Source organism: Zosterops lateralis, assembly GCF_965231275.1.
Source record: "Zosterops lateralis genome assembly, contig: HAP1_HAP1_SCAFFOLD_206, whole genome shotgun sequence".
In the NCBI taxonomy this organism is placed as follows: Eukaryota; Metazoa; Chordata; class Aves; order Passeriformes; family Zosteropidae; genus Zosterops; species Zosterops lateralis.
In genome coordinates, this window is record NW_028154487.1 from 17,171 (window position 1) to 43,329 (window position 26,159).

A 26,159-nucleotide genomic window follows, 5' to 3' on the forward strand; every position below is an offset into this window, starting at 1 on the left:
GTGAAAAGTGTGCAAAGTCCGGTCTCTTTATTAGTCGAAGGCAGCAGGGGGGCCTCAGCCCCCACCCCGGGCCCCCCCAGGGACTGCTCAGAGCAGCCTCCCCTCGGCAGGGGGGTCCCCCAGCACCTCTGCCCTGAGCCCTGCGCTCGGAATAAAGCTGTTTATTGCCTTTGAATACTGCCTGTTCCATAAACCCCGGGGGGCTCAGCTGACACCCAAGTGTCAGGACGGAGCCGAGGGGGCCACGGGGGGACCCCCAGCGCTGCTCAGGGGGCCGGGGGGCTCCGTCCCGGGGCGTGGGCAGCAGGTGTCTGAGGGGCTGATGAGCCTGGGGCCGGGGTCTCTTTGGCAGGTGCCCTCCGAGGGCCTGGGGAGGGCTGGGGCTCTGTCCCCGCTGGACACGGTGCTGCCCCCGGCCCCGCTGGACACGGTGCTGCCCCCAGCCCCCGGGGCAGGGTCCGGCCGTGCCCGGCGCCCACCGCCCACCGTGAGCCGCTGGCGCCGTCACACCGGCATCGGCATCTCGTTGTACTCATCCACACCTTCCCGCTCGTCCAGGATGGGCTCGGCCTCGGCTGCGTCCAGCTGCAGGACACGGTGGGGAGGGGCAGTGAGGGACCCCCAGCTCTGCCATCCCCAGGGGTCCAGCACCCCCCGCCTCCCCCAGGGGACAAACGGCCACTTACACACTTCATTTCCCGGTCGGTGAAGATGCGGCTGAGCAGGCACATGCGGAGTGGCACCGTGAGGATGAGGATGAAGGGGAAGGCGAGGGAGGCCACAGTGGACATGACGGCCCAGAGCACGGCCAGGCAGGCCAGCTGCAGCCCGGTGAACAGGTGCATGCGCAGGGTGCGCACCTGGGCACAGACGGACAGGTGTCACTGCTGGTCACTCAGCCCTGTGTCCCCCTCCCACCGCGGGGACAGCTTGGCCCAGGGGTACCCCCACCCCCAGACACGGCCCCCCAGCCCCACCGGGGTCTGGCTGCCCCAGCGTCCCCACTCTGTCCTCTGCCCCCTAAACAAGGCTCTGCCACAGCCTGTCCTGCAGACACCACAGTGCTCCCATACAAAGGTACCCCAGCCTGGCTGCTGTCCCAGACAAGGGTCCCACCCCTAAGGATCCTCCCCAGGCCCCCTCCCCACCTTTTTGACATAGGTGACATCAGGGTGGTGCTTGGGGGGCATCAGCAGCAGCTGCAGGCGCTCGTAGAACTGGATGCCGTTGAGGGAGGTGACCCCCATGTAGAGGAAGATGCCGAAGAGCACGGCCAGTGGGATCTGCCGCAGCAGGTCCCCGATGACGATGGACAGCCCTGGGCCAGAGCAGTGTCAGCCTGGGGAGGGGGCTCAGCACAGCCCTCCACCCCATTTCCCCCTGCCCACTTAACGGGGAGGGTCCCACATCCCTGTGTCCACTGGGGACAGGATGGCCACACCAATTTGGCAGGGGCTCAGGGTGCCCCAGCTCCATTCCCCACACTGCCCCCTCCCCATCTCAGCCCCCCATGGCTGCCCAGTCCCCTCCCCACGCTGCCCCCTCCCCACTGCACTGCAGCCCCCCATGGCTGCCCAGCCCCCTCCCCACACTGCCCCCTCCCCATCTCAGCCCCCCATGGCTGCCGAGACCCCTCCCCACACTGCCCCCTCCCCACCCCAGCCTCCCATGGCTGCCCAGACCCCTCCCCACGCTGCCCCCTCCTCACTGCAGCCCCCCCGGCCCCCGAGGGCCAGACCTACCAACCAGCACAGCCACCAGCAGCCCGGTGACCCTCTGCTCCTTCACCTCCTGGATCTTGGGCTTGTCCCCAGGTGCCACGGCCTTGCTCATGACAGTGAGGGCGTTGGCGTGGGTCACCGAGCGCACGGTGGCCGCGGCCAGCCAGGGCAGCCCAAAGAGGGCGAAGAATCCACCCATGGCCACGATGAGCAGCAGGTCGAGGTGGAACCCCGAGCCCTTCTGCAGCATCCTCTCCTTCTTGCTGATGATCAGCCTGGGCACGAGGGCAGAGGGTTGGCCCAGCACAGGCTCCCCCTTGCCCCCACCAACGCCCCCTGCCCGGCCCCGCTGCACTCACGTGGTGATCTGGGTCTCCATGAAGATGAGGATGAAGACGAGGATGGCGGGGAGGCCGCTGGCCACCATCATCCACACCGGGAAGGCACTCTGCATGCCCAGGGGGTTGATCACCCAACCCCGCTTGTCTGGGGCTGTCACTGAGAACCCACTGGGCACACTCAGCTTCTGCAGGGGGTGGGGGAGACAAATGGTGAGAGGGCACCTCACTCACCCCCACAGAGTGAGGGGGCCATGGAGGCACCAGGACCCACAGAAGGCAGACTCAGAGGGACAGGGAAGGTCAGATGCTGGGAGCCAGAGGGGGCCAAGCAAGTGCAGCACAGTGGGGACAGATGGAGCTGCTGCCCCTTTTAGCCAGGACAGTGGGACAGGGCACAGGGATCCCTAAGAGGGTGTGGGGTTAGACATCCTGCCCAGGCCGTGGATGGGTGGCTGCTCACCTGTGTGTAGGTGTCCTGGATGCTGTAGTCCACCAGCACCATCACCAGGATGGCGATGGGCACCCCAAAGTCCCCAATGAGCCTCCGGATCTGGGGGAACACCAGCACCAGCCTGGCCACAGCTCTCCTGGCTCACTCCAGCCCCTCTGGGCTCATCCCAGCCCCACGGCCCCCAGGTTCACCCCAGCCCCACGGCCCCACAGCCACCCCCACGCACTCGTCCGGGGAAGAAGCGGCTGTTCTTGAACTTGCGCAGGAAGAAGGCGATGAAGAAGGTGCCGGCCATGAGCACAAGTGACAGCAGGGCCGTGTTGGGCTGCCCCGTGACCTTGGTGGCACCACGGGCAGCCGGGCTGGTGGCCAGGGCCGTGGTGTTGGTAGCCACACTGCTGTTCCCCCAGGCCTCGGCCGAGCTGTTGGCGCTCAGGCAGCCGTGCAGTGGGTGCTCCTGGAAGATCTGGAGCAGGAGGATGGGATGTTCAGCCCCATCCTGCCTGGCCCTGCTGTAATAACCCCCTCAGCTCATCCCCTGATGTGGCTCACCTTGGCCAGCTTGGAAAAGGTCTCATAGATGAAGATGAGGGAGATGAGAAAGGCAAAGATCTCCTGGGTGAAGCGGGAGACGAAACGCACCAGGAAACTGCCCTCAAAGGCCACCATGACCAGCACGATGAGGATGAGCCAGAAGCCGATCCAGACACGCCCCACCAGGTACTCCAGCTCGTTGGATGTGCAGAACTGCCCAGCCATGCAGACAGACAGGTGGACAGACAGGTGTCAGGATGGTCACAGGGCTGGACAGAGCCCTGGGCAGTGGGGCAGAGCCCTGCCAGGAGGGCTGTGGGGATGTCTGCCCTGGGCAGTGGGGCAGAGCCCTGCCAGGAGGGCTGTGGGGATGCCTGCCCTGGGCAGTGGGGCTGGGGCAGGGGTGAAGAAGGCTTCTCACCGTGAAGAAGGCTTCCTCAAAGACAAGCAGTGGCCCCGAGAAGCCGATGACGAGCAGGGGCTGAGCTCCCAGCAGGCAGAAGAGGACGCCCTGCAGCGACGTGGAGATGATCAGCTCCGACACCCCGATCAGGTCCTGGGTCTTCTCCCCTGCGGCAGGACAGGCTCAGACCACCATCAGGATGGGCCCTTCAGCCTCGGCATCACAGCCCTGCCCCACAGCACACTCATGGGCAGCCCCCCAACTGCACCAGCCCCTGAGGCCTCCCCAGCCCCACTCACCCAGCAGCCCCCCCTGACTGCACCAGCCCCACTCACCCAGCAGCCCCCCATAACTGCACCAGCCCTTGGGGCCTCCCCAGCCCATTCTCCCAGCAGCCCCCCATAACTGCACCAGCCCCACTCACCCAGCAGCCCCCCATAACTGCACCAGCCCCTAAGGCATCCACAGCCCCACTCACCCAGCAGCCCCCCGAAGGTGATGGCAGGAGACAGCGCAGCAAAGTAGATGAAGATGACGGCGGCGATGCACTGGGGGTCCAGCGCGTCGCGGAAGTCGCTCAGGTAATGGGGGTACCTGCGCCGCACGTCCCGGATCAGCCCCCCAAAGGGGCGCCCCGTGCGCCTCAGGGGGTCGTCCTCCTCCTCGGCCTCGTCCTCCACCACCTTCAGCTTCAGCAGCGCTGGGGGCAGGCGGATGAACAGACAGACAGTGAGACCCCAACAGCTGGGACACCCCCCCAAACCCTGCCCTGGCCCCAGCCCTGCCCTTGTCACCTTTCTCCTCAGGGGATTTGGGCTCCAGCAGCAGCCTCCGCTCCTGCTCCATCCTCTTCTTCAGCATCTCGCGCTGGAAGTGGGCGACGCTGCGCAGCAGCTCCTCGCCCTGCACCTCGGAGGGCGGCAGCACCACGCTGCAGTCCAGGAACTCGTTGATGGCGTTCAGAAGGTCGTGACGGTCGTCAGCCAGGTAGGCAGCCTCGTGGAATTGCTGTGGGGCAGTGGCAGGGTCAGTGCCCACACCACAGCTCCGTGGTGTCCTGAGAGCCCAGTATTGCACAGCCCCAGCCTGGCCTCAGCGTGGGCCTGGTCCTGGCACAGCCCTGAGCCCCCAACCCTGACAGAGCCCTGGCCTCCACCCCAGTATGGCCATGAGACCCCCACACAGCAAGGCCCAACTGACATCCTGCCTCGACCCCAAGTTCCCCAGCCCCGACAGACCCCAAGCCTTCATCCTGGCATTTCATCCTGAGACCCCAGCACTGGCATAATCTGAGCTCTCCAGCCCATCCCATCTGAGCCCTGAGCTTCCAGCCCCATCACAGCCCCAAACCCCAATCCAGTGGTGTCTCAAGACCACTGTCCAGCAGGACCCTGAACCCCCAGCCCTGGCACAACCCTGAGCTCCCTGCCCAGCACAGCCTCAATCCCCCTCCCCAGCAGAGCCCAGAACCCCCATCCTGGCACAGCCTGAGCCCCCCACCCCGGCAGGACCCCAACGCCCTGGGGCACAGACCTTGTCGGACATGAGGGTGGAGATGGAGCGCCCAATCTCGTGATAGTCCATGTGGGTGCTGCTGGGGCCCAGCAGCACGAAGAGGAACCGCACAGGCACCGGCACCTCCAGCACTGCATCCAGCTCCACTGCCTCCTGCAGCCTCACAAAGGCCATGGTGGGCTGGTCCAGGAACTCCACACAGCCTGGGGGGCACAGGGGTCACTGGGGTGCCCGGTATGAGCTCCCCACACCCCTGGCCTGCCCACCCCTCCATACCCACGAGCACCACTGTGGCCTCGGCGTTGTCCGGGATCTTCTCCAGCAGCTTCAGCTCGTGCTTTGACTTGGAGCGAGTGATGCCGGCTGGGGGAGTGGGGGTGACCACCTCCCTCTGTGGGGACAGAGAGGGGCACCGGGGTCAGGACCCTTCCCCGGGGCACGGGCAGGGCTGGGGGGCCACGGCACCCACCTCCCTCTCCACGTCAACGCGCGTGTCGTGCTCGCCGGCGTGGCCGGCTATGAGCGGCTCGGTGACGGCCGGCTCGCTGCCCTCAGCCACGTGGTTGGTGCTGTGGTGGTGCACCAGCAGGGAGCCCAGGCTGCCCGCCGAGATGTTCCGTGGGAAGGAGAACTCCTTCTCGTCGCTGGGGTGGCTGCGGGACGGGGCCAGGGCTGTCTGTGGTGGCCCAACGGCACAGCCATCGCCAGGATCCCGGGGACAGCATCAGCCCCACGGCTCAGGGAGCAGAGCCCAGGGGAAAGGGGCTGTGTTCGTGCCCCCCAGGCCCACCTGTGCTTGAGCAGCAGCGCCCGCAGCACATTGGCGCGGTCCTCGGCCCGGATCTGGTCCGTGATGACCATCTGCTCCACCACCTGGTGAGCCACCCCTGGCAGCGTCTTCTGGTCCAGGTCCAGGAGCACGGCCCCTGGATAACAGAGTGGGGGCTGAGGCCGGCAGGGACAAGACCCCACCTCACCATGGGCCCCACAGGGTGGTCTCCACCTCCCTACCGTGGGCCAGGGTCTTGCGGAGCTCCAGGAGGCTGCGGAAGGAGAGGGAGGCCACATGTGGTTTGCCCCAGCGGTCTGTCTCCTCCTCCACGTCCTCCTCAAACTTGATCCAGCGCGCCGTCTCCTTCCACTGCAGCTCCTGGTTCTTGTCCACCACCAGCTCGTTCAGCTCCACAAACACCTGCAGCACGGCTGGGTCAGTGCCGGGACCCCAGGGCCCCCCTATCCCTGCCCATCCCCTGCCCCAGGACCCCTCACCTCGTGGGGCTGCCGGTCCTGCTTGCGCTGCCGCGTGCTGGGCTCCTTGTGGCCCTTGCTGACGTGCACCATCTGTGCCTTGGCGCTCTTCCGCACCAGGTGCCGGCGCACGCCCGGCACGTCCTCGAAGCGGTGACCTGAGGGGGGACAGCAGTGCCAGTCTGAGGGGTCCTGCTTCTCAAACCCCACCACAGGGGACACTGAGCCCTGGCATGGAGCTGTGGGATGTATCCTGGCTGGGGTAGCTCAGGGCAGAGCAATCATCCAAATGCTGGGGGTCACTGTGTCACCACCAGCAGTGCCAAGCAGGAATCAAGGTGGCTCCTCCTGGCACTGGGGTCACCTCCTCCCTGTGTGCCAAGGCCCACCCATGTCCACTGGCACATGGGCTCTGCCCTGGCTGCACTCCCCTGGGAGCTCCACAGCAAAAGCACCACCTGCCACCCTCTGAGAGTCCTGGACTGTGAATCCCTGGGGCTGGTGAGTGCCCAGGGCAGCCACCACCACTGCTGCTGCCATCACTGGCTCCACTTCCCCGGGCTCAGCTCCTGGCCACACTCAACAGGGACTCGGCCCAGCCCTGCCACTGGCACCCTGGCACCTTGGTTGTGCCTAGCACTGGAGGAGGGCCAGTGCCTGCACCCAGCCCAGCTTGGCTGGAGCCACAAGGCAGCCTGGTACTGCCAGCCCCTGTGTCCCAAACCCACCATTCCCAGCAATGCCAGCCCCACCACCCCCAGCCATTGCCAGCCCCACTGTCCGAAACCCACCACCCCCAGCCATTGCCAGCCCCAATGTCCCAAACCCACTATCCCCAGCAATGCCAGCCCCACTGCCCCAAACCCACCATCCCCAGAAATGCCAGCCCCACTGTCCCCAGTCCCACTGTCCCCAGCCCCAGTGTCCCCAGCCCCACCCCACTGGCACTGCCTGACCCACTGTCCCAGCCCATTTGCCCGACACAGCGTGGCCTCCAGAGCAGCCCCAGGTGCACGGCCCCCCACTCACTCTTCATGTAGTCCAGGTCAGCCGAGGCCAGTGTCTGTGCCTCCGACTCGTCCGTGGGCATCTTGTATCGGTCCTGCTCGGCCGCCGTCATGCTGCCGATGCAGCGCCGCTCGTGCAGGTTGTAGCTCCGGTGCCCCGGCTGTGACTTGGGCACAGGGCGCCCCGGGGACCCGGCCTCGGGGGCTGCCCCCTCCCCCAGAGCCCCCTGCTCGGCATCGGGGCTGCAAGGCAGGAGCCCACCTCAGTGCTGAGCCCCCCTCTGCACCCCAGTCCTGCCATGGGGGACTGGAAGGGGGTGTCCAGCCCCATGGGGCAGCCAGAGGATGCTGCCCACTCCCCAGGAGTCCCAGCATGGCCCAAGCCCAGCTCACCTGCTGGCCTGGGCTTCCTTTGGGGTCGTGGCCCCTCGGGGCTCAGGGGGGGAGCCGGGCAGTGCCGTGGGGGCCGCTGGCTCCTCTGCCCGGCGCTCGGCCACCTCATCCTCCTGCAGGAAGAACTGGGGGGGCAGAGGGTGAGCTGGCTGCTGGGGAGCCACGGTGAGCACCAGCCCCAGCTCCTCTGGTGCCCCAGACACCTCTGGTGAGTCACACTGTCCCCACGCCAACCCTGCCCCACCTGCACTGCCTCGCCCGGCCCGGGCTGCCGCAGCTCCTCCGCCGAGCGCTCCGTCTCCGTGTCGCACGCCTCATCCTCGTCCTCCTCAGCCTCCTCGATGGTGGGGGTCTCCCCGGGGACGGAGGCACGCCGGGCCTTCTTCTTGCCCTTTTTCGGGACCCCCTTCTTGCGGCGGGCGTCGGGGGGCAGGTGCGTGGAGAGCGGGTGGTGGATGTGGTGGGACGACTGGCGGTGGTCTGGGGGGACCGGGAGTTGGTGCTGTGCTCCCCGCCCGTTTCCTGCCAGCCCCCCACCCCCTGCTCGCCCCCTGCCCGCTCCCCGCTCCGCGCCCGCCCTTGGCCCCGCTCACACTCGAAGTCCTCCTCGCCGTAGCTGCGCCCGGCCTCCTCGGCGTTGCGGGGGTGAGCGTCGTTCAGGATCTCCTCGAAGCGCTCCACGCCCAGGGCCTTGTTCAGGTCCTTCTCCTCCTCCTCCTCGTCCCCGAAGGCAGGTGAGCCGGCGCCCAGCGCCTCCTGCTCGGGCTGCGGGCGGGAGGGGTGAGTGGACACAGGGCAGCGCCGGCCCCGCCACGCCACTGACCAGCAGCGTGTCCTGGCCGTGCAGCCCCATGAGATGGTGCCCGGACAGGGGGGCTCTGAGCCCCCAAACCACCCAAGGGCTGGGTACCCCCTGTGCCCTGGGCTGGGCCCAGACAGGGGGTCTCTGAACCCCCAAACCATCCAAGGGCTGGGCACCCAAGGGCTGGGCACCCCCTGCATCAACACCCACACCCCGCCAGCACCCCCAGCCCCAGCGCTGTGCTCCAGTGTCACCTCCAGGCCCTGGGGCTGTCCCTGGGTATCCCAGGGCTGTGTCCCCGGGTATCCCGGTGTCCTGCTCTCCTCTGAGCTGTGCCCCTGTACGACCTCAGCCCCCCCAGGGTCGTGCCCTGGCGCCCCCCGCCCCGTTTCCCAGCCCCAGCCCCCGCAGACCCCCCAGCTCGGTGCCCCCCGCCCGGCGCTGCTGCTGCTCCGCACCCCTGGGTGCTGGGGGGTCAAAAGGGGGGCGCGGGGGGAGGCGCTGCGGGGCTGGGGGCGGGGCTGGGGGCGGCGGGGGATGCGGGGCCGGGGGCGGCAGGGGATGCGGGGCTGGGGCGGGTACCGAGGATGCGGGGCTGGGGGCGGCAGGGGATGCGGGGCCGGGGCGGGTACCGAGGATGCGGGGCTGGGGGCGGCAGGGGATGCGGGGCTGGGGCGGACCCCGGGCATGCGGGGCCGGGGGCTGCGGGAGGCGCCGCGGGGGCTGCGGGGGGCGCGTCCCCGGCCGGTCCTACCTGAGTCATGGCGGAGCCGCTCCCGCCGCAGCTCCCGCAGCGCTTTATCGGAGCGCCGGGACCGGCCGAGGATGGAGCCGGGGCCGGGGGGGCCGGGGAGGGAACCGGGGGGGCGGCGGCTCCGTCCCGGCCTCGCCAAATATTGACGGAGCCGCCCCGCGCCCGTCTCAAGGTGACGGCGAACGCAGAGGGCACCGGCGGCACCGCGGCACCGGCGGAGACCGGCCCCCCCCCCCCCGGGCCGAACGCACCGGCCCCCCCGGGATGCGCCGGCCCCCCCGGGATGCGCCGGGCCCCCCGGGATGCGCCGGGCCCCACAGGGTGTCCCGGCCCCCACAGGACGCCCCGGGCCCGCTGGGGGTGCCTCGATCCCCCCCCCCGCCATCCCCGGCCCCCCGGGACGCCCCGACACCCCCGGGAGCATCAGCCCCTCCCGCGGAGCCCCCCGACCCGCCGTTCCCCTGCCCGAGCTCGGATCGGCCCTGGAGAGCAGCGACCCCCCGGCCGCGCTCGGATCCCCCGTAAATTCCCTCCCCGAGGGGCTCCCCTCAGCCCCGGGGGGGCTGCACAGCCGGGACCCCCCCACGGCCCCCACCCCCTGACCCGGGACACGGCAGGTCCTGGAGCCGGGTCAGGGGCCAAGGGGGGACAGGGGCACCCCAGGGACACCCCAGGGACACCCCCGGGCCAAGGGGGGACAGGGGCACCCCCGGGACACCTGCAGGGACCCCCCGGGCAGCGCTGGGGGAGCTCCCAGCGCCCCACAAGCATTTGCTGGTCCAGGGCTGTGCTGTGGCCACCCCACATGAACCTGAGCCCAGGTGTGAGGTTTGGGCACAGGTGCCCCACACCCATCCCTAGTGTACAGTGACCACAGGGGGTGACCCTGAGGGTGATACAGGGGTGACCCAGGTAACCCAGGTGATGCCCCAGGTGATCCAGGGGTGACACAGGTGATGCAGGGGTGACCCGGGTGATCCAGGGGTGACCCAGGTGATGCCCCAGGTGATGTAGGGGTGACCCAGGTGACGCAGGGGTGACCCAGGTGATGCAGGGGGTGATGCAGGGGTGACCCGGGTGATGCAGGGGTGACCCAGGTGATCCAGGGGTGACCCGGGTGATGCAGGGGGTGACCCAGGTGATGCAGGGGGTGACCTGGGTGATGCAGGGGTGACCCAGGTGATCCAGGGGTGACCCGAGTGATCCGGGGGGTGACCCGGGTGATGCCCCAGGTGATGCAGGGGTGACCCGGGTGATGCAGGGGTGACCCAGGTGATGACCCAGGTGATCCAGGGGTGACCCGGGTGATGCAGGGGGTGACCCAGGTGATGCAGGGGGTGACCCAGGTGATCCAGGGGTGACCCGGGTGATGCAGGGGGTGACCCGGGTGATGCAGGGGTGACCCAGGTGATCCAGGGGTGACCTGGGTGATGCAGGGGTGACCCGGGTGATGCAGGGGTGACCCAGGTGATCCAGGGGTGACCTGGGTGATGCAGGGGTGACCCAGGTGATGACCCAGGTGATCCAGGGGTGACACAGGTGATGTAGGGGGTGACCCAGGTGATCCAGGGGTGACCCGGGTGATGCAGGGGGTGACCCGGGTGACGCCCCACCCCATCACACCCCACCCCACCCCGGTACACAGAGCCTGCCACGTGCTGCCAGCCTTGGCACCAGGCCACATCCTGCACCTGAACACGCCACTCCTGCCACATCCCCCCCACCATCCCCCTGACCACTGTGACCCCCCAGACCCCTTAAAGCACCTTTGGCCACGTCCCCACGTCCCCAAACCTGCCAGGCCCCACCCCGCACCCCCGCAGCACCACACACACTCCTTTATCTGTCCCCTGGCGTCACCCTGGCGCAGGTGGGCACAGCGCCCGGGGGTGGCACCGCTCAGAGAGAGCCCCCAGGAGCCCCCCTAGGCCTCAGCTCACCTGGGAGCCCCGGAGGAACTCCATGGGGCCGGGGCCGGTCCCATCCCCGGTCACGTGCGTGGCACTGGCGTGACACGGGGCTCAATCATTAACCCGGCCCGGGACCTGTCGCCAGGGCACCGCTGGCACCGCCTGGGCCGTGCTGTGCCGGGCTGTGCCACCGCCGGCCCCAAGGGCACCGCCACCCCCGGCACGGCTGGTGTCACCCGCCCGGGAGCTGCTGCTGCTGCTGTGGGGTGGGTCTGCCCCACGGCTGAGCGATGGGGCGGGTGTCACACAGCACCCCACAGCCCTGCCCCACACCCTGCCCCAGACCTGAGCGATGGGGCGGGTGTGACACAGCACCCCACAGTCCTGCCCCACACCTGAGCAATGGGGCAGGTGTTACACAGCACCCCACAGTCCTGCCCCACACCTGAGCAATGGGGCAGGTGTTACACAGCACCCCACAGTCCTGCCCCACACCTGAGCAATGGGGCAGGTGTCACACAGCACCCCACAGCCCTGCCCCAGACCTGAGCAATGGGGCGGGTGTGACACAGCACCCCACAGCCCTGCCCCATTGCTGGGTGCTATGGGTGCTGCCAGCACCCCACAGTCCTGCCCCACACCTGAGCAATGGGGCAGGTGTTACACAGCACTGGCAGCACCCCACACCTGGGTGAGGAGGGGATGGGTGTCCCACAGCCCTGCCCCACACCTGGGAGAGGAGGTGTGGGTGCTATGGGCACTGCCAGCACCCCACAGCTCTGCCCCATTGCTGGGTGCTATGGGTGCTGCCAGCACCCCACACCTGACAGAGGAGGTGTGGGTGCTATGGGCACTGCCAGCCCCCCCAGCCCAGCAATGGGGCATCCCCCGGTGTCCAGGGCAGGGGGGCCGTGCTGTGACCCCCCTCACCCCCCAGGCACCACCGGGGGTGCGGCCCCTCGCCCCCCCAGCCCCAGGGCGCGCCCCCGCGGTGTCACTTACGCTCTGGAAGGCTGAGGAGACGATGTGGTGAAGCTCTGAGGACACCTGGGAGTGGGTCATGGTGCGGGCTGGGCCCCCGGCACGGCCGCCTTAGCCCTTTTCCTTCTCGCGGGGGCTCAGGGGACGCTGTCGGGGCAGCATAACCTGGGGGGGGGCGCACAGGGGGGGGCTCAGGGGGTCCGCAGGCAGAGCCCGGGGCTGCCCCTCCTCGGGCCGGGCTGGCTCCGGGCGGGTTTGTCTTGGCCACCGCCTGGAATGGGAGAGTCACAGCCAAGACAAACGCGGGGAGGGGAGCGGGGCTGGGGCAGCGGGACCCCGGGCAGGCTCCCAGCGCTGTGGGGCGCGGGCGGGGTGCCAGGCTGGGGGTGAGGGGGGGGCACAGCAGCACCCGACCCTCCCCAAGCCCCCCGCGCTGCCCCCGGTTCCCCCAGCCCAACCCAACCCTAACCCAGCCCAACCCATCTCCCCCCCACCCCACACCTGCCCCCCGGCCGCTCCCCCGGCCCCTCCGGCCGCGTTTATCGCCACGGGAGGCGGCCCCACGTGACGGGGGGGCCGGGGGAGGGTGGTGACGGATGACTGCACCTCACATGGGGGGTGGCATCACTGTCCCCGTCACCGCCACCGCCGCCGGGGTGACAGCACGGTGGCCGAGCTGAGGCTCGAGGGGTCAGCGCCACGCCACAGCCCCTGGATCCCGCCTTTTCCCCCCAAAAAAACCCGGTGCTACCCCGCTCTGGGCTTCTCCCTAATCCCCCGAATATTCCCGGCCGGGAGCCAGCACATCCACATTCCAGCGAGCAGATTATCCGCCCTGCCACGCCGCTCTCCCGGGGCGCCCGCCAAGCCGCCGCCAGCGCTCAAACCCCCCCAGAAAATTCGGGCTGGGACCCTCCCAGCCCGGGCTGGGACCCTCCCACCCTCCCACGGGGGGGGGTCGCGGGGCTGGGCCGCCCCCTCGGCGTGTCCCGGGGTCGGTGTCGCTGCTCCGGGCACTAAGCGGCTTTTTTGGGGCTTAATCTCGTGGGCGGTTTGGGATTAGTTTGGGAACACACTGGGATTGTTCTCGGGAACGCCGTGATCTCACCAAAACACCCCAAAAAAGGGGGTCCTGACCCTCCCCCGGCCCCCAGGTGACACTGGGGACACTGTGGTGACACTGGGGACGGGGTGGTGGCACTGGGGACGGGGTGGTGACACTGGGGACGGGATGGTGGCACTGGGGACGGGGTGGTGCCACTTGGGGACATTGTGGTGACACTTGGGGACATTGTGGTGACACTTGGGGACACTGTGGTGCCCGGGAGGGGCCGTGACCCCGCTGGAAAGGATGACGGGCAGCTGGAGGGGGGGACAGGGGACACTTCTGCTTTCCACGGCACCCGCTGAGTCACAGAGTCACAGAGTCACAGAGAACGGCTCAGGGCTCGCACCAGCCCCTGGAAAAGGGCCAGGACAAGCCTTGGCTGGTGCCCTGTGGGTAACCCCACCCCCAGCCCGCTCTGGGATGGGGGACAGGTCCGGAATGGACACCCCAGGACAGTCCCATGGACAGGTCCGGAATGGACACCCCAGGACAGTCCCATTGTCACCGCAGTGCCACCACCTCTCCTCCCTGCGCACGGCGGGGACAGGACACGCATCCCTGGCCACGGCGGGGACAGGACCGTGACAGTGTCACCACGGCGGGGACGGGACCGTGACAGTGTCACCAGGCGGGGACAGGACCGTGACAGTGTCACCACGGCGGGGACAGGACCGGGACGGTGTCACCACGGCGGGGACAGGACTGTGACAGTGTTACCAGGCGGGGACAGGGCCGTGGCCGTGTCACCACGGCGGGGACAGGACCGGGACGGTGTCACCAGGCGGGGACAGGGCCGTGACAGTGTCACCACGGCGGGGACAGGACCGTGACAGTGTCACCACGGCGGGGACAGGACCGGGACGGTGTCACCACGGCGGGGACAGGGCCGTGACGGTGTCACCACGGCGGGGACAAGGCCGTGACAGTGTCACCACGGCGGGGACAGGGCCGTGGCGGTGTCACCAGGCGGGGACAGGGCCGTGGCAGTGTCACCACGGCGGGGACAGGGCCGTCACGGTGTCACCGCCACCGGCGCGCCCCTGGCACAGCCCCGGAGCACAAAGGGCCCCTGTCGATGAGCGGGGCAGGAGCCGGGGCAGGGCTGGAGTGACCCGCCACCGCCTCGGGCACCGGCACCGCCACTCCCGGCCCGCCGGAGCCGCATTCCTGGGGCCGGCCCCGGCCTGCCCGGGCTGCGGAGGGGATTGCAGGGCCCGGCCCCGGCCCCGCACCGCCCCGGGGCTGCCCCAGAGCGCCCTGAGACCCCGGACCCGCCTGTGCCGGGACACGCCGGGACACCAGGGGCATCACCGGGACACCAGTGGCATCACTGGGGGACACCAGTGGCACTGCCAGCACTGGGACACTAGTGGCATCATTGGGACACCAGGGGCATCACCGGGACACCAGTGTCACTGCCATCACCGGGGCTCCAGTGGCATCACCGGGACACCAGTGGCACTGCCAGCACTGGGGACACCAGTGGCACTGCCATCACCGGGGCTGAGCACAGGGGAAGTGGGACAATGATGTGGCACTGCACACTCACACCAGGATACAGGTGCCCTCACCAGGACACAGCCCGTCCACACCGGGACAGCCACATCTGTATGGGACAGCCACATCTGTATGGGACAGCCACATCTGTATGGGACAATGACACCCTGAGCAGCCTGTCCACACCGGGACAACCATGTCCACAGCAGGACAGCCACATCTGTATGGGACAGCCACATCTGTGCTGGGACAGCCACATCTGTATGGGACAATGACACCCTGGGCAGCCTGTCCATGGCAGGACAGCCACGTCCACCCTGAGACACTCACACACATCCTGGGAAGCCACTCCACACACCCACACCAGGACATCCACAGCACAGACCCAAAACCCCGTGAGAAGGGACAAGACGGGAGCAGGGCACCCCCAGGGAGGCAGGAATCCCCCTGCCCACTCTCCCACGCCAGTGCCTGATCTATTCCCTCTCCTGGCACCACAACTCCTGCCACCACCGTGTCACCCAGCAGATCCCCGACCTGGGCTCGGTGCCACCCGTGCTGTGCCATCGAGGCTGACCCATAGGACATTTCCCAGCTGGTGACACCAGCTTGGTGACAAGGAACAGGCCGTGTCTGGTGTGGCCTCCCCTCCTGGCAGCACCCCCAGCACCAGGAATGAGCAGGGTGAGGCCAGCACAGCTCAGGCCGTGCCATCACCCGGGCAAACCTGTGACGGGAGAGGGAAATCAGGAGACCCCCAGCTCCCAGCACCCTGAAATGCAGGAGGGTGCCCCAGTGGGTGCCCCAGCACTCTGCCCACCCCCAGAAATGGGGGGACACAGCTCCGTGCAGCCCCTTGCTCCCCACCCCATCTCACCTGGCTGCTCTGGGTGTTTTTGGCACCCCCTGTGCCCCCAGGTCCCACCCACAGAAGCACTTTTGGGGTCCTGCACCCCTCACCAGGGGCTGGAGCTGGGCCAGACACCACTGGCTCCCACCCAGCAGAGCTTCGCTCTCTGAGACTTCAGAAACCAGCACCAAAAATATTTATCTCCTCCCCGCCCACAACCTCAAAACCACCGGATCTGGATGTAAAAATCTCTGCACCCACACGGTGCCACCACCACTGTCACTGTGTCATTGCTGCTGTCACTGGTGTGCCAGGACACCCTCCGCCACCTCAGAGCTGCCAGGACCCTCCCCCTGCAGCACCAGGACCCCCCTCCCCCTGCAGCACCAGGACCTGCCAGACCCTCCTGCCACTGCCATCGGTGTCCCCAGCATTGTCCCCATCCCAGCCCCAGGGGGGGACAGGCACAGCCGCCCCCCACCACAATCCCGTGGGGACATTCAGCAGCACTGACAGCTCGGTCCCTGCAGGATGAGAGGGGTGGTCTGGCCACAGGAACAGCCCCTCTGCCACCTGCGGCGGGGCTGGACAACGCCCACCCCCCCACGGCTGTGGGACCCCCACCCAGGAGGTGCCACCAAAGCGGTGCCACCAAAGCGGTGCCACCCCCTGTCCCGGCGCGGGCTCGGCCCCACTCACCCCAAAACCATCAAAAGCTCCAGCAGCTCCTGCCGCTCCCACCTCCCCCCTGGGGGTCCTGCCGGGCGGGGAGGGCGCGGGACCCCCGGCCCGGAGCGGGACCCCCGGCCTGGAGCGGGACCCCCGGCCCTGAGCGGGACCCCTGACCAGGAGCGGGACCCCCGGCCCTGAGCGGGACCCCCGGCCCGGAGCGGGACTCCCGGCCTGGAGCGGGACCCCCGGCCCCGAGCGGGACCCCCGGCCTGGAGCGAGACCCCCGGGAGACCCCCGGCCCCGAGCGGGACCCCCGGCCTGGAGCGGGACCCCCGGCCCGGAGCGGGACCCCCGGTCTGGAGCGGGACCCCCGGCCCGGAGCGGGACCCCCGGCCCCGAGCGGGACCCCCGCTGTGCCCGAGCCCCGCCAGGAGTTTTGTCCCGGCTCAGGAGGAAAACAAGCGGCGGGGGCAGCCCGGGGAGGTTTGTTCCTGCGGCAGCCCCGGAGCCAAACACAAACTCTGCCAAGTCCCTCTCTCGGCTCCCGCGGCCACCCCGGCCCCTCCGGGGCGCTTTGGGGACACGGGGACACGCCCCCCGCGGTAAGGGCAGTCCCGGCTCTGGTGGGGGCTGTGCCCACCCCCCTCGGCCCCCCCCTGGCCCCTGGAATGCCCCTCGGGCAGCCGGCCCGGCCCCTGCGGCCACCAGAGCCCGGTAATGACAGGCTGGGACTGCGGGGGCCGGAACGGGGACAGCGCGGGGACAGCGCGGGGACACGGCTCCCACGGTCCCCTCCCTTCCGCCGGGCCACCCCCAGCCCTGCCCGGGCCACGGGAGGGGACAGGAGGGTCCCCCAGCCCGTCCTTTGGAGCCCTGGGGCAGCCACAGCTCCCGCAGGGGACAGGGGACAGTGAGGGGACAGGACAGGGACAGGGACAGGGGACAGGGACAGGGGACAGGGACAGGACAGGGACAGGGGACGGGGACAGGACAGGGACAGGGGACGGGGGACAGGGACAGGGGATGGGGGACAGGGGACAGGGGACAGGACAGGGGACAGGGGACAGGGACAGGGGGACAGGAGGGGACAGGAGGGGACAGGGGACAGGGCAGTGACAGCCCCACCGGAGCCCCCCGAGGGGCCGCGGGGGAAGAGCCGCCGGCGGGGGAGGCGCAGCGGATCGTTAGAACGATCAAATCTCGGGGTTTTTTTGAGTTTTTTTGGGGTTTTTTTTGGAAGCGCTTGAAGCGGTGCAGCGACCCCGAAGGGTCCACAGCGGGTTCCCCCCGCGGGGGGCGGGGCGGGCACCGGGCCCTCCCCAGAGCGCCGGGAGCTGCCAACACAATCCCACCGCGGAGAGACCGCAAATCGTGACACTTATAGGAGAATTTAAAAAAAAAAAAAATTAAAATAATTAAAATAATTAAAAAAAATAAATTAAAGAATTAAAATAATTAAAAGAATTTAAAAAATTAATTAAAAGAATTTAAAAAATAAATTAAAGAATTAAAAGAATTAAAAGAATTAAAAAAAGAATTAAAAAAAGAATTAAAAGAATTTAAAAAAATAAATTAAAGAATTAAAAGAATTAAAAGAATTAAAAAAAGAATTAAAAAAAGAATTAAAAGAATTTTAAAAAATAAATTAAAGAATTAAAAGAATTAAAAGAATTTTTAAAAATTAAAATAATTTTAAAAAATTAAATAAAAAAATTAAAAGAATTAAAAGAATTTAAAAAAAGAATTAAAAAAATAAATTAAAGAATTAAAAAAATTAAAAGAATTTTAAAAAATAATAAAAAATTAAAAAAATAATTTAAAAAGAATTTTAAAAAAGAATTTAAAAAAAGAATTTAAAAAAAGAATTTAAAAAAATAATTTAAAAATAATAATAATAAAAAAAAGAAGAATTAAAAAAAATAAAGAATTTTAAAAAAAGGGTCTCTGCAGCGGGGGAAAGGAGCAACCACAGGCAAAACAACCCCAAAAACCCACTCCTCCCCCTCGCAGCTGCCGCCCCCTCCCGGGGCCGGGGCAGCCCCCGCTCCGTGGGAGAGCCCGGCCCGGGCTGGGCTGGGGCTGGAGCCGTGCCCGGCCTTGCTCAACCCCGCTGGTTTCGCAAGGGGCAGTGCCCGGCACCGGGCGGCTCTGGGGGGCACCGAGAGACCCCCGGGGGGCCCCCCTTGGGGGGCGGGCGGGGGATCCCAGTCCCTGTTCTGGTCCTGGGGACCCCCTGGACCCCTCGGGTACAGGGCTGCCCCACACCTGGGACAGGGACACACCTGAGACAGGGACACACACCTGGCCCTGAGAACCCCTGGACCCCTCGGGTACCTGGCCCCGTCCCCACCCCCGGTCACTCACCTGCCGAGGGCTGCCGGGCTCAGGCGCCGCGGGGGAAGCGCATGGAGCGGCCTCGCTGCAGAGAGAGGGGTGGGGATGGGGATGGACGGAGGGTCCTGCCCTGCCCCAGGGAGGGACGGTCACCCCGAGAGCGGGTCTGGGGTCACCCGGGACCACCCTGAGCTCCCGGTGGAGCCTGGCCGGGGGATGGGGGTGTCAGTGTCCGGGAGGGGTCCGGGGGGTCCCGGGGGTCCTGGGGGTCGGGTGTTGCTCCACCTGCAGCCGAAGGAGCCAAAGCACCGGAGAATGGGCTGGGAGACCCCCGGGCAGGCAGAGCCCCCCCGGACCCCCAGCGCGGGGAGACACCGGGGAGACACCGGGGAGACACCGGGGAGACACCGGGGGCTGCCAGGGCGGGGCGGAACCGGACCGGGAGCGGGTTCGGGACCGGGAGCGGGTTCGGGACCGGACCGGGAGCGGGATTGGGACCGGGAGCGGGTTCGGGACCGGGAGCGGGTTCGGGACCGGGTTCGGGACCGGGAGCGGGTTTGGGACCGGACCGGGAGCGGGTTTGGGACCGGGAGCGGAACCGGACCGGGAGCGGGTTTGGGACCGGGAGCGGGTTTGGGAGCGGAGCTGCCGCGGGCGGGGAGGGAGAGGAGGGAGCGGAATGGACAAGGCTCGGTGCGGGGAGCGGGGACAGCACCGGGCGGCACCGGGAGGGCGGAGGCACCGGCACCGGGACCCGAACCGGGACCAGGACCAGGACCGGGACCGGAGCAGCCTCACCGCCTCCACTCACGGTCCCGCCGCCGGTGCTGCTGCTGCTGCTCCTTACCGGACAGTCCGGCCGCGCCGGGCGGGTCTGCGCGTCCCCGCGGGGCGGAACGGCGGGAGCGCGCCGGGGCGGGGCGGGGCGGCACCGGGCGGGTCCGCTCCCCTTCCGGCACCGACCCGGGCGGCGCGGGCACCGTCCCCGCAAGGGAAACCCGCAGGGCACCCGCACGGTGCCGCTGTCCCGGGCAGGGCGGGCGAGGGGACCCGGCGGGTCCGGCGGGGACTGGAACGGGCGGAGCCGGGGATCGAACCCGGAACCTCGGGGCGGGGACTGGAACGGGCGGAGCCGGGGATCGAACCCGGAACCTCGGGGCGGGGACTGGAACGGGCGGAGCCGGGGATCGAACCCGGAACCTCGGGCGGGCGGGGCGGGCGGGCGGGGCCATGGCGGGAGGTGTGGCGGGGCGGGGCCGCGCGGGGAATGCCGGGAAGTGTGGCGGGGCCGCGCGGGGAATGCCGGGAGGTGTGGTCGGGCCGCGCGGGGAATGCCGGGAGGTGTGGTCGGGGCGCGCCGCGCAAGGGCTGCCGGGAGGTGTGGCGGGGCCGCGCAAGGGCTGCCGGGAGGTGTGGCGGGGCGGGCCGGGGCCGGTGGCGGGGCCGGTACCGGGGCCGGGCCGGGCCGGGACCGATCGCGGCGCGATGCAGAAATACGAGAAGCTGGAGAAGATCGGCGAAGGTGCGGCAGGGCCGGAGCCGCACGGAGGGACCCGGGCGCTGCGGGGCCCGGCGGCGGGGTCGGTACAGCTACCGGGGGGGCTCGGCCGTGACCCCCTCTCATTCCCCACAGGCACCTACGGGACCGTGTTCAAGGCCAAGAACCGAGAGACGCACGAGATCGTGGCGCTGAAGCGGGTGCGGCTGGACGACGATGATGAGGTGAGGTGGAAACCGGGGCTGGGACCCCCCCCGGGGGCTCCCCGGGACCCCCCCGGTCCCCCCGGGGCCCCCCCGGCTCCCACAGCCCGCCGTGTCCCGCAGGGGGTGCCCAGCTCGGCGCTGCGGGAGATCTGCCTGCTCAAGGAGCTCAAGCACAAGAACATTGTCAGGTACGGGGGGCTCCGGGGGGTACCGGGGGCCGGGGGGTCGTGACACCGGGGCTGCTCCTGCCCGGTGCTCTGGGGGGCTCAGGAACTCCCTCCCCGCAGGCTCCACGACGTTCTGCACAGCGACAAGAAGCTGACCCTGGTCTTTGAGTTCTGTGACCAGGTGAGCACCGGGGCCTCGGGGGTCTTGGGGGGTCCCTGGGGGTCTCTGAGGGTCCCTGAGGATCCCTGGGGGTCTCTGAGGGTCCCTGGGGGTCTCTGGGGGTCCCTGGGGGCGTCATTGGGGGGTCCCTGGGGGTCTCTGAGGGTCCCTGGGGGTCTCTGGGGGTCCCTGGGGATCTCTGAGGGTCCCTGGGGGTCTCTGGGGGTCCCTGGGGGTCTCTGGGCGTCTCTGGGGGGGTCATTGGGGGGTCCCTGGGGGTCTCTGAGGGTCCCTGGGGGTCTCTGGGGGTCCCTGGGGATCTCTGGGGGTCTCTGGGGGGGTCATTGGGGGGTCATTGGGGGGTCCCTGGGGGTCTCTGAGGGTTCCTGGGGGTCCCTGGGGGTCCCCGCCCCCGGCTCCCCTGACCCGCCCCCTCCTCGCTCCCCCCCAGGACCTGAAGAAATATTTCGACAGCTGCAACGGGGATCTGGACCCCGAGATTGTCAAGGTGGGTCTGGGGGTCCTGGGGAGCCCCCGGGGACCTGCAATGCCCTGAGGGGGTGCAGAGGGGCTGATGGACCCCCCTGTGCTCTCCCACAGTCCTTCATGTACCAGCTGCTGAAGGGCCTCGCCTTCTGCCACAGCCGCAACGTCCTGCACCGGGACCTGAAACCCCAGAACCTGCTCATCAACAGGGTGGGTGGGGCACGGGGGGTCTGGGGGGCTCAGTGGGGAGGGGGGATGGGGCAGGGGCTGTCACACCTGGGACTGTCACTGTCTGGGCTGTCACACCTGGATTGTCACTGGGCTGTCACACCTGGCACTGTCACTGTCTGGGCTGTCACACCTGGCATTGTCACTATTGGGACAGTCACACCTGGGACTGTCACTGTCCAGGCAGTCACACCTGGGATTGTCACTGTTGGGGCAGTCACACCTGGATTGTCACTGTCTGGGCTGTCACACCTGGGACTGTCCAGGCAGTCACACCTGGGATTGTCACTGCCTGGGCAGTCACACCTGGGAGCAGGGGATGTGCTTGGGGGGTCACACTTGGGAATGGGGTCTGTTTGTCTGTCTGTCTGTCTGTCTGTCTGTCTGTCTTGGGGAGTCACACCTGGTGTCTGTCCAGCCACAGCTGCAGTTCCATCTCTCTCACGTTCCCAATGCTGGGAAAGGCCACTGGGGTCTATGGGGTCTCTGGGGTCGGTCTCACTGTCTGTGGGGTCTCACGCTGACCCCATTTGTCCCCCCAGAACGGGGAGCTCAAGCTGGCAGATTTCGGGCTGGCTCGTGCCTTCGGCATCCCTGTGCGCTGCTACTCAGCTGAAGTGAGTTTGTGGGGTTTGTGGGGCTTGTGGGGCTCATGGGGATTGTGGGGCCTGTGGGGCTTGTGGGGATTGTGGGGCTTGTGGGGCTCGTGGGGTTCATGGGGCTTGTGGGGCTCGTGGGGCTTGTGGGGCCTGTGAGGCTTGTGGGGCTCGTGGAGCTCATGGGGCTCGTGGGGCTTGTGGGGCTTGTGGGGCTTGTGGGGCTCATGGGGATTGTGGGGCCTGTGGGGCCTGTGAGGCTTGTGGGGCTCGTGGAGCTCGTGGGGTTCGTGGGGCTTGTGGGGATTGTGGGGCTTGTGGGGCTCGTGGGGCTTGTGGGGCTCATGGGGCTCGTGGGGATTTTGGGGCTCGCGGGGCTCGCGGGGCTCGGGGTCCTGGCCCCATCCAGCCGGGCTGGGTCCCCCTGTCCCTGTCCAAGTGTCCCTGTCCCTCCCCAGGTGGTCACTCTGTGGTACCGGCCCCCTGACGTTCTCTTCGGTGCCAAGCTCTACTCCACCTCCATCGACATGTGGTCAGCTGGGTGCATCTTTGCGGGTACAAAGTGGGGGGACAGAGGGGTGCAGGGGGGCCTGGGGCTCCACGGGGGCCTGTGGGAACCAGCCCTTGTCCCCCCAGAACTGGCCAATGCGGGGAGGCCCCTCTTCCCGGGCAACGACGTGGATGACCAGCTGAAGAGGATCTTCCGATATCCTTGGGAATGGGGAGCCCCAGAATGGACTGTGGGAATGGGGAGCTCGGGGAATGGGGAACCCAAAGGAATGGGGACCACTGGGAGTAGGGAATCCCTTGAATGGAGAGCCCCCAGGAATGGGGAATTCACTTGGGAATGGGGAAACCTGTGGGCGTGGTAATCCCTCTGGAATGGGCACCCCAGAATGGGGGATTGGGGAAATCCTGGAATGGAGAGCCCTCAGGAATGGGGACCTCCCCTGGGAATGGGGAGCCCACAGGAATGGAGAGCCCACAGTAATGGGGAGCCCTGCAGAATAAGAACCCCCTGGGGAATGGGGAGCTCTGAGAATGAGGACCCCCCTTGGAATAGGAACCCCCCTGGACTGGGCTGGGCAGGGGGCAGGTGCTGGGTGTCCCCATGGTGGCCCTTGACTGTCTCCACCCTGCTGGGGACCCCGACGGAGGAGCAGTGGCCGGCCATGGCCAAGCTGCCGGACTACAAGGTGAGGGCAGGGGACCCGGGGGGTCAGAGGGAATGGGGGGGTCTGGGGGAGCTGGAGGTGACCCGTGTGTCCCCAGCCCTACCCCATGTACCCAGCTACCACCTCCCTGGTCAACGTGGTGCCCAAGCTGAACGCGACTGGCCGGGACCTGCTGCAGGTGAGACCCCACCTCTGTCCCCCTGCCTGTGCCCCCTTTCCCCTGTGCCCCCCTTTCCTGTGTCCCCACCTCTGGTGTGTGTCCCATGGCTGTGTCCCCACGCTTGGCACCCCTGCCCAGCCCCTGGGGGCTCTGGCTCCTGGCAGTGGGTGCCCACCTCCCCTCGCAGCCCCCTGCCCACCTGGGGGGGCTGTGGGATGGGGAGGGTCTGTGCTCTCCCCCCTCAGCCCCCCCCATGCCCCCCAGAACCTGCTCAAGTGCAATCCAGTGCAGCGGATCTCAGCGGAGGAGGCCCTGCAGCACCCCTACTTCACCGACTTCTGCCCCCCCTAGGGCCCTCCCCAATTCCCCAGAGCCCCCTGAGGGGGTGCAGCCCCCAGCCCCCCGCAGCCCAAGCCAGCCCCCCTGAACTGCAGCTCCCCCTCCCCAGTATTTATTAGGTTCTGCCCTGGCTGCGGGGGGCTGGCACAACCCCCCCGGGACCCCCAGCCCCACCGGGGGGGTGGATGAGAGGGCTTGGGCTCCCCCCAGGGACACGGGGCTCACCCGGGGGCAGGGGGCTTCCCAAGGGCATGGGAACCCCCAGGACATGGGGCCACAGGGCTGGTGGAGGGGCAGGACCCTCCGGGACCAGGCACAGGGACCCCAGGGGGGAACACACCCCCCACTCTCCTTTCCCTATTTCCCCCTGACCCCTTCTCTGCTGGGGGGGTCCTGGGTGTGCCCTGTGCCAGGGTGCTGCTGTACATGGGTGATGTGTGTTTGGTATCCCATAAAGAGCTTCCCTCCAGCGCCGCCTCCTCCTTCCTGGGGTGTCGGGGACCCCCCCAGTGTTCTCTTCTCCTTCCTGGGGTGTCGGGGACCCCCCCAGTGTTCCCTTCTCCTTCCTGGGGTGTCGGGGACCCCCCCAGTGTTCCCTTCTCCTTCCTGGGGTGTCGGGGACCCCCCCCAGTGTTCCCTTCTCCTTCCTGGGGTGTTGGGGACCCCCCATCTGCCCCTGAGCCCAGCCCTGTCACCCCGCAGTGTTCCCTTCTCCTTCCTGGGGCGCCCAGGACCCCTCCCCACCCCAGTCCCCCCCAAGCAGCCCGGAGCCAGGGCCTGGGGCACCTCTTTATTTGGGGGGGCTGTGGGGAGGGGGTGCATGTCCAGCGCGGGGGGGCACAGGCAGCGCATGCAGGGAGGTGGGAGCAGGGCCGGGGGGGGCCCCTCACCCCCAGCCCCCCGACACCCCCTCAGGGGGTGGGGGAGGCCTGGAGGCCGCCCCGCGGCCCGGGGGTGTCCCCCCAGCCCCCCGGCCGGCGGGGGGGCGGGCTGGGCTCTGCGGGGGGGCCCGGGCAGGACCCTAGAGCCGGGTGACGAGGTAGCAGGTTCGGGGTGACGCCGAGACGGGGCGTGGGGCCGGGCAGGGGGGGCCAGGCGCTCTGCAGGGGGGGTCGGGGGGTCAGATCCCACCTGTACCCCGCCTGCTGGGGGGCTCTGCCCCTCGCCCCCTCCCCTTGTGCCCCCCAGGGTGGCCCAGGAGCCTCCATTGGGGAGGGGACACCACATGGCCAACCTGCAGCTGCCCCCTCCCTGGTCCCCCACCCGGCCCCACTGAGCCCCAGAGGGGAGATTGGGGGACCCCAGCCCGGCTGAGGGGTGTCAGGGCAGGGCATACCCCGGAAACAGAGTGCTGTGGGGGATGATGAGGATGGGGGGTGTCTGCAGGGAATGGGGGGGGGTCTGCAGGGATGGGGGGGTCTGCAGGGAATGGGGGGGGTCTGCAGGGAATGGGGGTGTCTGCAGGGAATGGGGGGGTGTCTATAGGGAATGGGGGGGGGGGTCTGCAGGGAATGGGGGGGTGTCTATAGGGAATGGGGGGGGGTCTGCAGGGAATGGGGGTGTCTGCAGGGAATGGGGGGGGTCTGCAGGGAATGGGGGGGGTCTGCAGGGAATGGGGGGTGTCTATAGGGAATGGGGGGGGTCTGCAGGGAATGGGGGGTGTCTATAGGGAATGGGGGGATGTCTGCAGGGAATGGGGGGGGTGTCTGCAGGGAATGGGGGGGGGTCTGCAGGGATGGGGGGTGTCTGCAGGGAATGGGGGGGGGTCTGCAGGGAATGGGGGGGTCTGCAGGGAATGGGGGGTGTCTGCAGGGAATGGGGGGGGTGTCTGCAGGGAATGGGGGATATCCACAGGGAATGGGGGGGGTCTGCAGGGAATGGGGGTGTCTGCAGGGAATGGGGGGGTCTGCAGGGAATGGGGGGTGTCTGCAGGGAATGGGGGGGGTCTGCAGGGAACAGGGGGGTGTCTGCAGGGAATGGGGGGATATCCACAGGGAATGGGGGGGGTCTGCAGGGAATGGGGGGGGTCTGCAGGGAATGGGGGGGGTCTGCGAGGAATGAGGGGGTGTCTATAGGGAATGGGGGGATGTCTGCAGGGAATGGGGGGGGGCTGCAGGGAATGGGGGGATGTCTGCAGGGAATGGGGGGTGTCTGCAGGGAATGGGGGGGTGTCTGCAGGGAATGGGGGTGTCTGCAGGGAATGGGGGGGGTCTGCAGGGAATGGGGGGTGTCTGCAGGGAATGGGGGGGAGTCTGCAGGGAATGGGGGTATCCACAGGGAATGGGGGATGTCTGCAGGGAATGGGAGGGGTGTCTGCAGGGAATGGCCCCGCACCCCCGTGCTGGAGCCCCCCACGGACCCCCATCTCCCCCCCCCGGGGAGTGACAGCCCCACACTCCCCGTGCCAGCCCCGGGGGGGGGCTCTGGCCGCCCCCCAACATGTACCTGGGTGGGCGCGGGGCCGTGGGGGCTGCCCGGGACCGCCGGGTGCTCCTGGACGGGCGCACGGAGGGACGAGAGAGCGGTGAGCGGGGGCGGGATGAGGTGCGACCCCTGGGCTGGGGGCTGGGGAGTGGGGGGGCGCGGGGGGGTTACCAGGGTGCCGCCATCGCTCCGGGGGCTC

The 26,159-nt window shown here is 68.1% G+C and overlaps 2 protein-coding genes across 5 annotated transcripts; one reads left to right on the forward strand and one right to left on the reverse strand.

Annotated features, from left to right (window-relative positions):
• Positions 1-13: 13 nt before the first annotated feature.
• On the reverse strand, positions 14-18,607 carry SLC4A2 (solute carrier family 4 member 2). 4 transcript variants are annotated; one of them, XM_083885608.1, is made up of 23 exons: positions 18,552-18,607; positions 12,082-12,225; positions 8,207-8,378; positions 7,858-8,093; positions 7,614-7,738; positions 7,243-7,463; positions 6,235-6,371; positions 5,977-6,157; positions 5,756-5,891; positions 5,435-5,618; positions 5,242-5,356; positions 4,984-5,168; positions 4,245-4,458; positions 3,929-4,150; positions 3,469-3,617; positions 3,066-3,260; positions 2,740-2,979; positions 2,523-2,612; positions 2,081-2,247; positions 1,743-1,996; positions 1,149-1,318; positions 687-860; positions 14-585 (listed from the first exon to the last, which is right to left on the reverse strand). In XM_083885608.1, the coding sequence occupies exons 2-23, from the start codon at positions 12,139-12,141 to the stop codon at positions 505-507; spliced, it is 3,708 nt and encodes a 1,235-aa protein (XP_083741734.1). In that variant the 5' UTR covers positions 12,142-12,225; positions 18,552-18,607; the 3' UTR covers positions 14-504. The 4 variants fall into 4 exon arrangements, with proteins under 4 accessions (XP_083741734.1, XP_083741736.1, XP_083741735.1 ...); XM_083885610.1 differs by lacking the exon at positions 18,552-18,607 and adding an exon at positions 12,562-12,609; XM_083885609.1 differs by lacking the exon at positions 18,552-18,607 and adding an exon at positions 12,555-12,571.
• Positions 18,608-19,853: 1,246 nt separating this feature from the next.
• Positions 19,854-23,998, forward strand: CDK5 (cyclin dependent kinase 5). Its single transcript, XM_083885613.1, has 12 exons — positions 19,854-20,043; positions 20,155-20,243; positions 20,346-20,413; positions 20,513-20,573; positions 21,004-21,060; positions 21,153-21,248; positions 21,809-21,883; positions 22,321-22,417; positions 22,499-22,568; positions 22,998-23,058; positions 23,135-23,215; positions 23,462-23,998. The coding sequence occupies exons 1-12, from the start codon at positions 20,007-20,009 to the stop codon at positions 23,546-23,548; spliced, it is 879 nt and encodes a 292-aa protein (XP_083741739.1). The 5' UTR covers positions 19,854-20,006; the 3' UTR covers positions 23,549-23,998.
• The last annotated feature ends 2,161 nt before the right edge of the window (positions 23,999-26,159 follow it).

Excerpts from the sequence above, each read along its gene's own strand:
- SLC4A2 (XM_083885608.1), bottom strand. The coding sequence starts at position 12,141 with ATGACCCACTCCCAGGTGTCCTCAGAGCTTCACCACATCGTCTCCTCA. Across the intron at positions 7,464-7,613 it reads AAGGAAGCCCAGGCCAGCAG|CCCCGATGCCGAGCAGGGGG; the intron begins GTGAGCTGGGCT and ends CCTGCCTTGCAG. Across the intron at positions 4,151-4,244 it reads CAAATCCCCTGAGGAGAAAG|CGCTGCTGAAGCTGAAGGTG; the intron begins GTGACAAGGGCA and ends GCCTGCCCCCAG.
- CDK5 (XM_083885613.1), top strand. The coding sequence starts at position 20,007 with ATGCAGAAATACGAGAAGCTGGAGAAGATCGGCGAAG. Across the intron at positions 21,061-21,152 it reads TGGACCCCGAGATTGTCAAG|TCCTTCATGTACCAGCTGCT; the intron begins GTGGGTCTGGGG and ends GCTCTCCCACAG. Across the intron at positions 21,249-21,808 it reads AGAACCTGCTCATCAACAGG|AACGGGGAGCTCAAGCTGGC; the intron begins GTGGGTGGGGCA and ends TTGTCCCCCCAG.